Source organism: Parasteatoda tepidariorum, chromosome 6 (genome assembly GCF_982258835.1).
Source record: "Parasteatoda tepidariorum strain Cologne lab strain chromosome 6, Ptep-v5.0, whole genome shotgun sequence".
NCBI classification, from domain to species: Eukaryota; Metazoa; Arthropoda; class Arachnida; order Araneae; family Theridiidae; genus Parasteatoda; species Parasteatoda tepidariorum.
In genome coordinates, this window is record NC_141760.1 from 18,177,023 (window position 1) to 18,189,695 (window position 12,673).

The window sequence follows — 12,673 nt, forward strand, 5'->3', positions numbered from 1 at the left end:
GGAGGGTTCTTGTTTATAGAACTGAAGCTATAGTATGCCCATTTGTGTACTTATATTTGCGCTTTATTGAAGTTGTTTTTTTCTCTAATGCACTATTAGCTTATATTTTAATTATAGTAGAACAAGTGATGCCAACCCACAGAAGAATTTCTTAAACACAATTTCTTTTCTTTCTTTTTGATTGCCTTTGCTTCACAATAATTTTTTTCACATCTAACATAAATAATAACTGTAATCATGCGCTAACGACTTCAAATTATTAATCAGTAAATTAGCCAAATATCAAAAGTATTAGCCAAATTTCAAAATTCTTAGCCAAAAGTAAATCTTAACAACTTTTTATGATTGTATTTTTCCCGTAGAAAATTCCAGATCAAATTACAAATTTACTATGAAATAAATTATTTAAAAAAATGTAAATTCAAATCAAGAATAATATAAGAATAGGTTGAGAATAAGAAGAATTGGTTTGAAGTTCATGTTAGACTAGAGCAGTAATATAAAGATGAACTTGAAGCAGCATGTTATTGTCACGAAAAAACATATTATTTTCTGCCAAAATAGTTGGATGATAATGTGCGCCTTGCTACCACTGTTTTAATGACACAAACTGTGGAAAAGAATTGTGTACTTGCACTCCAAGAAGAAGACCACTGTGGAGGAATACTTTTTGTGAGAAATAAGTGGACTCGCTTCTTATTATAAAATATAATATATTAACAGCTTTGAATAATAACAATAACGTACATATTAAAAACAGCAGAAAGAAAACATTAGTTTTCTTTTTTTGTGTTCCTCGTTGTATGGGATACGAGACTGGCAGCGTTGAGTTGTAGTAGGCAGGTCACCACAACAACCAATATCCATGCATGTGATCTATGACGTCAGCACCAGCTAATCTTTATCAGCAATATGGAGTATTAAAGTTGAGCTAAGTCTCTCTACATAACTTAAAATATTAATTAACGTTGAGTTAATTAAATAGAGAGCCGTATAGCAAATCAAATTTGGTGAAATATAATTCTTTCTAGTCTACTTCTTTTACTTAACTTTAATTTATTATTTGTTCATGTTGTTGTTGTTGTTGATTTACGTCGCACTAGAGCTGCACAATGGGCTATTGGCGACGGTCTGGGAAACATCCCTGAGGATGATCCGAATTAATTGTAACTGTTATATATTTTTGTTTTGTGTACCTGGCAACTTCGATGCATTATAAGTTTGTTTGTGTTCTACATGGCTTCGTGTCTGTCTTTGTGTAGAATTGAAATATTTGTGAAAGATTATAGGCTGCGTTACTTAAGAGAATTGGTATTTGACAGACTTGGCTTCCTCAAAGTAGAATAAAAAGAACAGTTGCTAGCGTAAACAAATGCCACGTTTCAATAACCAATCAGGATTGAGATACCCACACTACGTCACTTGCAGGCAGGGACCGACTTACAGATTTGGGGGCCCCGGGCACAGATGAATTTGGGGGCCCCAGTTAAAGAGCCGATAAATTTTAGTTAACATGCAAGGTCTTAAACTTAATATTGAAAAAGTATTTTTCAGACCATAAAAATTGCAAGTAACATGAAACCTTATTTAGAAGTACGTCCCCCAGATATTCAGAATTTAATTTAGTGAAATTGTTAAAAAAAATACAAAAATGTTATAAATATATCTAGAGGTTTTGGCTAGAATGTTAAAAATTATGAAGGAAACAAGATATTTGTACCGAAATCTGATAAAAGTAATTGAAGTCTGATAAAAGTAATCATCAACATTCGAAAATTTCTTTCAAAGGGATCTTCTACACAAGGTTTTGTATTGGCCATGTAATGTAAAAGATCATTTATTGGGAAAGGGGGCCCCTCAAATGTTGGGGGCCCCGGGCACGTGCCCCGAATGCCCTCCTGTAAATCAGTCTCTGCTTGCAGGTATCCCATATCACGTGACCTGGCTACGTGCGATCATAATCTCTATGTTAGAGTAGTTTGTCTTATGCTTACATAATCTCTTGTTGCTTGCTTACATTTTCTAGATTTAATATAATTTGACCAGATTTTTTTCTCCAGATCAAGTGGAAAAATCTTTCATTAAGACACAAATGGTTAATTAAAACACTCTCCGAATTTTCAATTTTATCGCATTTGGCGTGTTGGCGAATACTTAACGTGGGCTCTGAATAATGAAACATTTAAACACAAAAATCATTACGTATATTAAAGCTTTATTGCAGTTTTTATGTCTGATATCTTTTGATGTTAAGATTGTTTTTTATTAATGAACTGAGCTTTAATTTTCTCTAAAACTGATTAAAATGTCACAATACTCTTCATGATTTGTTGCATTCATAGAGTGCGTTGATTCTAAAAGCATCACTTTCGCTCAGTTTTCCTTTCTCTGGCGAGTCAAGAATTTTAATGCCTTTCTTTTTGGCTTTCATGGTTTTGGATCGACCATCTCTGGAGAAAGCTTTTTCGCCATAAAGCATTATAGAATCGTAATCGAATTTGTTGAAGAGTCTGTTTTGTTCAGGCTTTAACTTTTCGAACTGAGGATATTCCGCTGAAACAAATAAAATGTTGTTTAATTTAGTTTACTTACTAACTGTTGTTTCGAAGAAATAGGAAGAAAAAAAAATGTTTACTAAAAACATTATGTTAACTATAATTTTCTTTTAAAACTTGGAGTATCGAACAGAAGATGTTATCATTAAATCTGATAAAACTTTTATATAATGTCCGCATTATCAAAAGCACAATTTGAAAGTTTTGCAATTAAATGTAACCTGTTCGTAGATTAAAATCATATTTAAAATTCTACCAACTTATGTGACTTTTACTAAAATTAAATAAAAATAGCATTTTTAACTTGTACCAGCCATAGGCTAAATGTGAATGATTGCAAGCATTAATTACTTCTGATCGTGATTACACGAAATCATAATTAACGATTACATTTTTAACCGTGATTATAAGGAATATATAAGATTGTAATCGTAAATTCAACTATTACTAATACTTGGTTATAATGGTATACGATTACAAGTAATTATGATACGTTTTACGTTTAATCTTGACTGTGCATGTAGTTTTCAAACACGTTTTTGAATTTTTCAGAAACCCGTTACTGTAATATTCAGAAACAATTCACAATACTTCAGAAATATTTTGAATAACTTCTTGTTGTTTAGGATATTCTTTATAATTTTGGAAACCTTTCCTGTACCTAGGCTACCACCAATGTTAACCTTCATCTATCAACAGGTACTACCACCCAATATAATAGAGTTAACATGTTTTATATACTAATGAATTAGAATTTAATTGTTTTCGTGGTAGTTACGTTACATCCTGCAACTGAATCGGCGTTAATGCGATTCAGTTTCGTACTTCTGAAAATAAAAGAAATGTTTCTCAATTGCTCGGAAACATGCTATTGAATGAAGCTCTCTGAGAATTTCTGAAACATTTTTGACTAGTCAAAATTAGTTTCTGAAATGTTTTACAGTGTATAGTGAATTTTTAGTGCACGCATCGTCGATATAAATTGAAGTTTTAGATGAAATTAATTTTTTTAAACCAAGTTTTATAGTTTTTTAAAATTGTTTTTATCAATGTAAACAAAGTTTTTAAACAAAAACAAGTTTGTTTTTGCACTTATTGTATTTTATTTTGGGTACAGTCCGTTAAAAAATCGCAATTGAGGAAAGCTGCAAGAATGAATTAAATCCAATTTTTTTTAATGGGATTTTGTTTATGGTCAACTTATGTTCTGATTAATGCAAGATCTGGTCACTAATATGAAATAAGAGTGTCTGAATGGTTCATAGATAGAGAACTAAATAAACGTGTCTTTTCTAATTTCATTTTACTTTCATCACAATTTGTGAATCTGGACTCACCATATTATTGAACCAAGTCCTACTATTTTGATATAATCAAAGAATTGTCACATACTAAGATATAAATTTTTTATAGATCTAGAAATACACTTCCAATAAGCTAAGATGATAAGAATCCGAGAAAAAGCTTACTTTCTCTTAATTTATTACCCTTATCTTCGATGGAATAGATGTTATCTTTGTAACACATTCGAAGCAAATAAAATAATTACCTGGATCAATGTTCTGCCAAAATATGAGCAGGTAATCATCTCTGTCCGATCTGTTTTGTTCGTGATCGAATCCAATAGCATGAGTTAATTCGTGAATGATTGTTCCAATGTCTTCACACCCAGCACCCAATGACACTGGCTGCATCTTACCTGTTCTTCCCCAATGAGAATAGCACCTGAATAAGATGAATGGTCTGGTTTAATTTGATGAAACTATCTGATTACACTCGTGTTCAAAAGTTATGAAACGAAGACATTTTCGCAGAGAGCTTAAGAAATAGTGAACCAAAACAAGTGATATTTAACATGAAAGATATCAAAATATGACAAAAATGATGATTAAAAAAAGATAATTCTGAATTCAAGATGTGAATTAATAGGCATCTTAGCAAGATGGTTCAAAAATAATACAGCAAAATAGGTGTTAGGGTATGAAGGCATTGCGGATCTCACACCTATCTCTAAGGACGTTGTTAATAAGGGTCTTTAGAAAACAAATCTCATTCATTAAGGTAGTTCTTAGCTCCGGGAAGTTTCTAAGTCGAATTTAAATTACCTTTGGGATTCAAGCTTGGAGATCTTGCTGGCTTTCTCTTCAAACCGTAGTTAACTTTTAGTAATTCTTTTACGAGCCAGTCTAGGGGAAAAGCGTGTTGTCATTTACAAGAAATGTATAGGAGACCAACTATGGCACGGAATAATTTTACACAGGATTCTAAGTGCTCAATTCTGAACCCCAAAGAAGTCAGGGTATATTTCTGAAAGGTGTGCAGATCTGCGCAGCGGTACATTATCATAGTGTCCCAGATCATGACATTTCAACCTTCGTAATGGTCAGCTTCCAAGATGCTGAAGGGATTTTCCATGGTGCCATGTGATCACGTGTCAGAGAGTCCATGCTCAAGGTCCATGTTCACTGCACCAGCTCAGATGGTTTATCCTCTGACTTGGAGTGGAATACAAACCATTGGTCTTCTGGCTTAAAGACATGTCTCATTAAACGTTCTGTAAACAGTTTGAAAAAAAAAAAAACGAGTTACTTGTAAAGGGAAGTTCATTTACTTGTTTTTACATCGTTTTTGAACCATCTTGTTGTGATACTTATTAATTCATGATCTTGAGTTTATAGCATCCCTGTTTTGTGATCATTGTTTTTTTAATCATAATTTGATGTATTTTCACTCAAAATTTCACTGGATTTCGTTCATTATTCATCGAGTCTTAAAATTTCACTGGATTTCGTTCATTATTCGTTGAGTCCTAGGTGAAAATTTATTCGTTGTTAAACACTTTTTTCTGGCTTAAAGCTCATTAAATCCTCTATAAAAAATAACTCTTCTGTAAGCAGTTAACTAACGCTGAGGTTCAAGTGACGGAAAACTCAGTTGCTAGTTGCTGAATCGTTTTCGGAACACCTTGTTGCGACGAATAATATTTCATGATCTTGAGTTTATGCCGTTCTTTTTTTCGTGATCATTGTTTTTATCATAATTTGTTTTGTTTTTTTCACCTTAAATTTAACTTGATTTCGTTCATTATTTCTTGAATATCTCGGTGAAAATGTGTTTGTTGCTTAACTTTTGAAGACTAATGTAATCTCCATCTATATAGAAATGCTTCAAAATATATATGTATTCATAAATAAAATTTTTTTACCCATTGTTCCCGTTTTTTTTCTTCAAAAATTCTGATTCCTTGTGTTTCACATCTGATTAAAATATGAGACTTTTTAAATAATTGTTATTAAAGTAAACCTCAAATTAAAGTATATAAAATTATAAAAAAACTATATTTTGGTAAAATTTTAGAAGCTGAACTAATAATTTGAAATGCACAGTGCTGACGTAAAATATCCTTAGTGGTAGCCAGATCATGGGTTAGATTCCCCTTGCCGTCAGGCTAAGTTAGGGGTGGTTTTCGTGGTTTTCCTCTCGATGCAACGTAAATGCCAGTTAGTCCCATCAAGAAGTCCTCCACGAAGGTAAAATTCTCCTAATCCAGGATTTTCCTTGTCTTCTGGATTGGGTTCAAAATTACGAGGCTACGGAGTTGAACATTAGTAGTCGCAGACTCAAATTTGGGTCGGCTGTTCAACGACGGTTACAAAATAAAATGTTTAAGTTAAAAATTTAATTACATTTATCTTTATTTTGATGAGTAACATTAAGGAAATACTTAGGAATAACATGGTGTCCATAATAATAACGTAATATACAAATGATGAAAAAGAAGCAATGACTCATCTTCCCCCATTACACAAGTTAACCACCTGTGTAAGGTGACCATTAAAAACATGCACGTCAATTAGTCAACTTACTTGGCTTGAACTTAAATTTTATAAAAATGAAACTTACCCATCTCCTGAAAATATCCTGATATAAGATTTCTCGCTTTCTTTCTGCACAAACTTAATGCATGTTTTTTCCATGATGTGATTCATCGCTTTGAGAATTTCCGTCTTTAAGTGATCTGCCGAAAATTAATTTTATATTGTAATCATATTTTTATCCGCATTCTTGTCATGATAGAACTAGAAAAAATTTGCCAAAGACAATATTTGTGCTTAGTTTCAAACTTCAAAAATTTTGATGAATATTTTTTTGTCAGTTTGGAAATATCACTATTTTATAACTATCTTCAGATTTGAAGATATCGTTATATTAGAAAAAATAAGCCCTCCAACATTTGAAGGTTTCGTGAAATAGTTTTTCCAGTAGTAGTGACCTAAAGCAGAATTTATTTTTCATCAAATAATTTTCTTTTTATCAGAAGTTAAACTGTTCTTTTAGTTTATTGCTTATGAGTTAGATTATTTATAAGTATCTAATACAGTACTTATGTGTATACGTATCTATACTATAAGTATATTATATTTATAGGCATATATTATAAGTATATGTTAAAATTATTTATAAGAAGAGTGTGATAAAGTTGTTTGAATTATTCTAATTTATTAAAATATTCTATTATAAAAAATTTTAATTTATTAAAATATTACGACATTGACTTAACTATCACTAGCAGAAATATTTTATGAAACTGCTGACATTTTATGCCATTTGGAAGATATTTTATACATTTGAATCCCTGTAGATAATCTTAGCCCTTCTTGTACAAATTAAAATACATTTACAAATACCAAATCATAGCGAATAAAAAAAAATTAAAACTTTTTAGTTCTAAACTAAAAAACGCTTACATACCTGTGATGGAATTATTTGGATCTATTTCTCAACGTAGATTGAAGTTCATGTAAATTCTGATGAAAAGGCAATTATTTTATTCTTTTTTTATCATCATGAAAATCATAATTTTTAAAACTTTTATTTTAACTTTTCCTTTTTAGTGTTTGTGTTAGAGTAGGTAAATGGTTAAAATTTCAATTGATGATAAAAGGGATATAAAATATGCCTGCTTAATTTAAGAAATGATTGAAACTTATATTGTCCTTCAGCGCAGAGCACGAAGTAAATGTTAAGCGCTCTAGCTAGTCAAAAAATGGACAAAATTTGGATTGGCGATAATAAGGTACTCCATTATCTTTAAGCGCTTTGAGGATAATATTGCAATAAATTCTGCTTGTAGTGGTTAGGAAAGGATTTAAAACTTATATTATTACCAGGCACTGAGCTTTAAATGAGAATTGAGTACCTTATTTAATCGAGATAGGAGGAGAAATTTGATTGACTACAAATTTATTAGGCGAAAAATAGAAATTAATTCTGCTTAAAACAGCAAGGAAACGATTGAAACTTTGTAATGACATCAAACAAGGAGGTTGGGTTAAGCTTTGAAACCCCAGCCAGATGGCCGAGTGGTTAGCATGCCTGGCTGTGGGTTCGAGTCCCGCTCAGGGCATGAATGTTTCTCTGTATGTTGTCCTGTGATATGTGAATGTGATCCACCGTATGAACGGGTTTCGGTGGCAGTGCTCGTCTTTGGTTCAAAGGTACCCACCGGGTAACGATAAATGAGTAACTCTTTCGGTATTTTCTTTGGCGAAGAACGGAAGTTTAATGCCCGCCGTTATTAAAAAAAAAAAAAAAAAAAAAAAAAAAAAATGAATGCTGTCGATTGTCTGTACCTTAAAGGTGTTCCAAGGAACCTTAGAGTTCCGAGAAAGGATTACAGCGCTCCAAATTTTTATTTAAGGAATAATAATTATATTCGTATCTAATCAATGATCCATAATTTTATTAATATTTCGGTTGTTTATGTAAACTTATTTAGTTACTTATTTGTAAAATGCCAATGGAAAAGTAGTAAAATTGTAATTTTTTTAATAGTAATCTATTGAACAATTTATGAAAAGTGAATAGGCATTTTTAAAACAAATTAATTAGTATTTCTCATCGAACTTTTCCATTTAAAATAAAATAACTTAATTCAAGAATAAAGAATTCCTTTTTTTTAATAATTTCTCTCGACGTTTTTAACAGTTCTTTTAAAAACCATAATTCAAATTATTTTTTATTAATAGTCGACAAATATTTTATATCAAATGTCTCAAAAGGTTTCAATTATAGAATATGATTTATCTTTTTCGAAATATAAAATTTATTTTGATTACAAAACTAAACATTAATTTCTATCAATCACATTTAGAAACAAAATTTTTTCAAAAATTACACTTTAAGTCTATTACTAAATAAACTATGCGCACTTGTTTGTATTATTATCATTCATTTTTATAAACTCGATTTTTAAGTCCTTCTAAGCTTTTACTATAATTTTTTTTTATTAAGAACTTAGAATTTTTTTTTTTTGCATAATTATTGCCAATTTAATTTCTATACATTTTTAAAATACTTACCTAGACCTTTGTCAATCTTGTATGGTATAATTCCTTCCGGCCATTTTTTTATTTCTGATACTATAGCATTTCGATCCTTAAAAAATTACATTAAAAAAATTCATTTTAAACCAAAATTACTAATGTGTACAACAATATTATAATTATATTATGTATGTAATTATGTTATTTTTAATAGAACAAAATTCTGTGGTAGAGAAGTTCAAAGGGGGGAGGGAAACCTCAAGAGTGTTAAAATTTATCATAGAAAATGGCATTGAAAAGTAAAGAGGGTTAAAAAGACGCGTATTCGATGTTATGCAGGAAAACAACTGTAAAAGCTTCTAAATCTTGCTGACTATACATTGAGTAATTATTACATTTATTATTACATTAATTATTATATATTTGAATAATTATTACAAAAGGTTTCTCAAAGCCGCGATGGCTCAGGGGATAGAGCGTTCGCCTTCCAATGAGATGAACCGGGTTCGAATCCCAGCGATGGCTGGTCAATATGAATTCCGCATCCGTCTTTCACCGACCACAGTGCTGTCGGAAAAAAAAAAAAAAAAAAAGAGCATGTTGATGTTTGCCCGGGGGTGGCTACTAGTTGGTCCCTTTCAGTGATTTTTTTTTTTACTATCACGCGAGCAGCTGCCCGGAAACTGCCAAGACTTGGCGATTATTCTGTCACAAATCACGATACGGAAATCTTCCCTTTTTATTTCATGTTTTGACCAAAGAATCGGTAATTATTAATTTTGACTGGTGAGTATTAATAATAACTGGATTTATCACTTTAACCGTAACACATATACTAAGAGGCACACCCATATCCCAATGCTATATAAACCGTTTAATCACATTGACCAAACTTCATTGGTTATTATTAATAATAGCCCGTTAAAGTGAATAATTTGTAATATTTCTCACTTTGACCAAAAGAAGGGGTTATTATTAATATTGATCGGTTATTACTAATAATGACCGGATTTATAACTTTAACCGTAGCTTATATACATTTATAAGTAAGAAAAACGAAAAACAGAATTCAGGTTTCAAAAGTTGTATTTTGTTCATTGAAAACTATTTTTCAAGTTGTTATTTAACTTACAGCAGAGCCATCTATTCCAGCTATGTCTCCTTCGAAGAGATCAGGATTTTCCATTGGGGGACGAGGAAAACCATCTACAGAGATAATTATAATAATATTACATGCAAATGGGATTAAAAATGAAAAAATGTTTAGTGCTGTAAATATTGGAAAATATAGGGTTAGCTTAAATGATTTATACAGTTTCAAAGTGCTGTTACAAATGTAAGATGTACAATGTAAGATGTATACATGAAAATACATAGACAAACAAGATTCTAGTACTTATTATAAGTATACAGCGTACAGAGACGATTGATGTATGAAAAGATACAAATACATCACCAAATTTCTGATACATGAAAAGATACACATACTCAATCAAGTTTTTGGTATATACTATGAGTATACAACTTATAAAAACGAGTGATATGCATTGTATGAACGGTTTCTTTAAAATTCGATTTCTCAAGAACTATTCAGCCGATTTCGTTCAGATTTTGTATTTGGCCATGCAAAATTACATACTTAAAATTTATGTAAAAAATTTTACACCTTACAATTCAAAATTTTTTCGACTATATACGACTATATATTTTTTCGACTATATATATCGACTATATTTTTTCGACGCATAGAGTAATAAAAAATAAATATTTGCTAAGAAATATTTTTTGCATGGAATTATCTTTGGGTAAACGAATTTTACAATTGTGTGCAAAAATTTTTCAATTCGATTAAAAAGTCCTCGAGATATGACGAAATATTAAAAAAGTAGCATTAACATCAAGGGGTTCAAACTTTAGATCGCTCTCCCGACCAAATTATGGGGACCATATTTTCCGGACTACGGCAACCCCTTATTTTTTGGGAGTCAGAAATCCCAATTCGTTGAAAAAAAGGTATGTTTATCCAGATAAAGTACGTTTTTGTGTCTGATTTCATAACTTAAAATTTAGTTTTAAATAATCATATTTGAGGTCACCCCCCTCGAACCATTAAGAATGAGTCCTAGAACGTGAGAATCGAATCATTAAATCAAAAGCTATTGAGGATGATCTTTTTTTTGGCGCACTGCTCAATGTTTGTATTGTAAATTAAACATTTCTCTCTGATTAAGATCTATTTTAAAATGAATGTTTTTGGATGCATTTAACACTCTTTGCAAGTGGTAAACACAACGTTGCTAAGAAAAATTAGAAACGTTAAAAAGTTAGACAATTGCGCGAACTTAAGCTATTGACATTAAATGGTAATAATCATTTAATATTTTATTTTTTTTTAAAAATGGCAGACAACATGACTACCTTTAATAAGAATAATCCTTGATTTAACCAGAGAGTAAAGTAAAAAAAAAATCACATAAAAAGATAAGAAAGTATGTAAATCAGTGAATGGGGAATCAGCCCAGGTGTCAATAAAAAACATAGGTTTATTAGCTATTTCTTTTTGTAAAAATATCAGTAAATTACCTGAATTATTGAATCGGTAAATCACTGAATTTCAGAATTATTGAATTGGAAAATCAGTGAGTATGTTTACAACCTTTATTTCAATCATTATCAACACAGAATTAGCTAGCAATCTTAGCATATTAAAAAAATCGCAAGAGTCACCGCCGACGCTGATTGGGTTTACAATTTTTCATTACATTTTGTTGTAACACGCAGCAACAATAAGACTTAGAAATTACGGATTAAAAAATTTAAATACTTGATAATTAGTGCGCGAATTTTTAACTGCTAAGCCTGTAGCGCAAAATAACATACAGCCCATAGGAATGCATCTACTGAGTTGATATTGTTGTGCACTGAAATAACACGTATTAGACTTTTTACGATCTTTTCTAAAATTCCATTTTGCTCGAAAGTTATTACAATTTTATGTGCTTTTATGCAAATTTTTTCCCCTTTTTTCTTTACGTTGTATTTTGTTTTGCTGCGCAAAGATTTATAAGGCTTAGAAACTTGTAATTAGAAAAAAATAAAGATTAGATTATTAGTTCATTTGAAATGATGTTATCATTGATAACTGAAAGTTAATTATAAAAATTTTGAATGTAATGTACAAGAATGCATAATAAATATTGTGCTATAAACTCACATGCAGATACCAGAAGCCCAGCAATTATGATACTCAACATTTTTAGCTCTTAAACTATTCAGCTTAATGTTGAAAAATTCGTTCTTTAGGATTCATATTTGGTTTGGAATTCTAATCATGGAAAATAAAACAGATGGCATGAAAAGCTTTCTGATATCGTCGATAAGATAAGTTAGTCTTAAAGAGTTTCTCCATTATGTTTTATGCAACATGATTTTTAAATCTCAGCCTTAAAGTTCCAAATAAAATTTAAAAAAATGTTTCAATTATCAATATTTTTAGATTAGCAGGAGATATCTTACTTTTAAAAGCTTGTACTTAAATTTTTCGTTTACTATTTGCATTTTGTTTTGTCTCATTGTAACGTAAAAACATTAAAAAACTTATTTCATTTTTTTCTTAGATTTTTTTTTAAGAAATAATTTTTAGAAAGTAATTTTAAAATTTTATTTCTTGTGATAATAATTGGAATATCACAAAAATGCCCATATCTATATTTTTTTTTCATTAAGAAGAACGTTTTAGTGGCACATGCATTTGTTAAAATTAGTTAAGAGGAGTTACTTCGAGTATGGTTT

The 12,673-nt window shown here is 30.4% G+C and overlaps 1 protein-coding gene across 1 annotated transcript; it reads right to left on the minus strand.

Annotated features, from left to right (window-relative positions):
- Window positions 1-2,198: 2,198 nt before the first annotated feature.
- On the minus strand, window positions 2,199-12,251 carry LOC107444350 (astacin-like metalloprotease toxin 5). Its single transcript, XM_016058462.3, has 6 exons — window positions 12,096-12,251; window positions 10,014-10,087; window positions 8,918-8,993; window positions 6,459-6,573; window positions 4,105-4,280; window positions 2,199-2,553 (listed from the first exon to the last, which is right to left on the minus strand). The coding sequence occupies exons 1-6, from the start codon at window positions 12,133-12,135 to the stop codon at window positions 2,321-2,323; spliced, it is 714 nt and encodes a 237-aa protein (XP_015913948.1). The 5' UTR covers window positions 12,136-12,251; the 3' UTR covers window positions 2,199-2,320.
- Between the last annotated feature and the right edge of the window lie 422 nt (window positions 12,252-12,673).

Coding starts and splice junctions, on each gene's coding strand:
- LOC107444350 (XM_016058462.3), bottom strand. CDS start 12,135: ATGTTGAGTATCATAATTGCTGGGCTTCTGGTATCTGCAT. Junction 8,994..10,013: donor CTGGAATAGATGGCTCTGCT/GTAAGTTAAATA, acceptor TAATTTTTTAAG/GATCGAAATGCTATAGTATC. Junction 6,574..8,917: donor CAAGATTGACAAAGGTCTAG/GTAAGTATTTTA, acceptor AATTTTCGGCAG/ATCACTTAAAGACGGAAATT.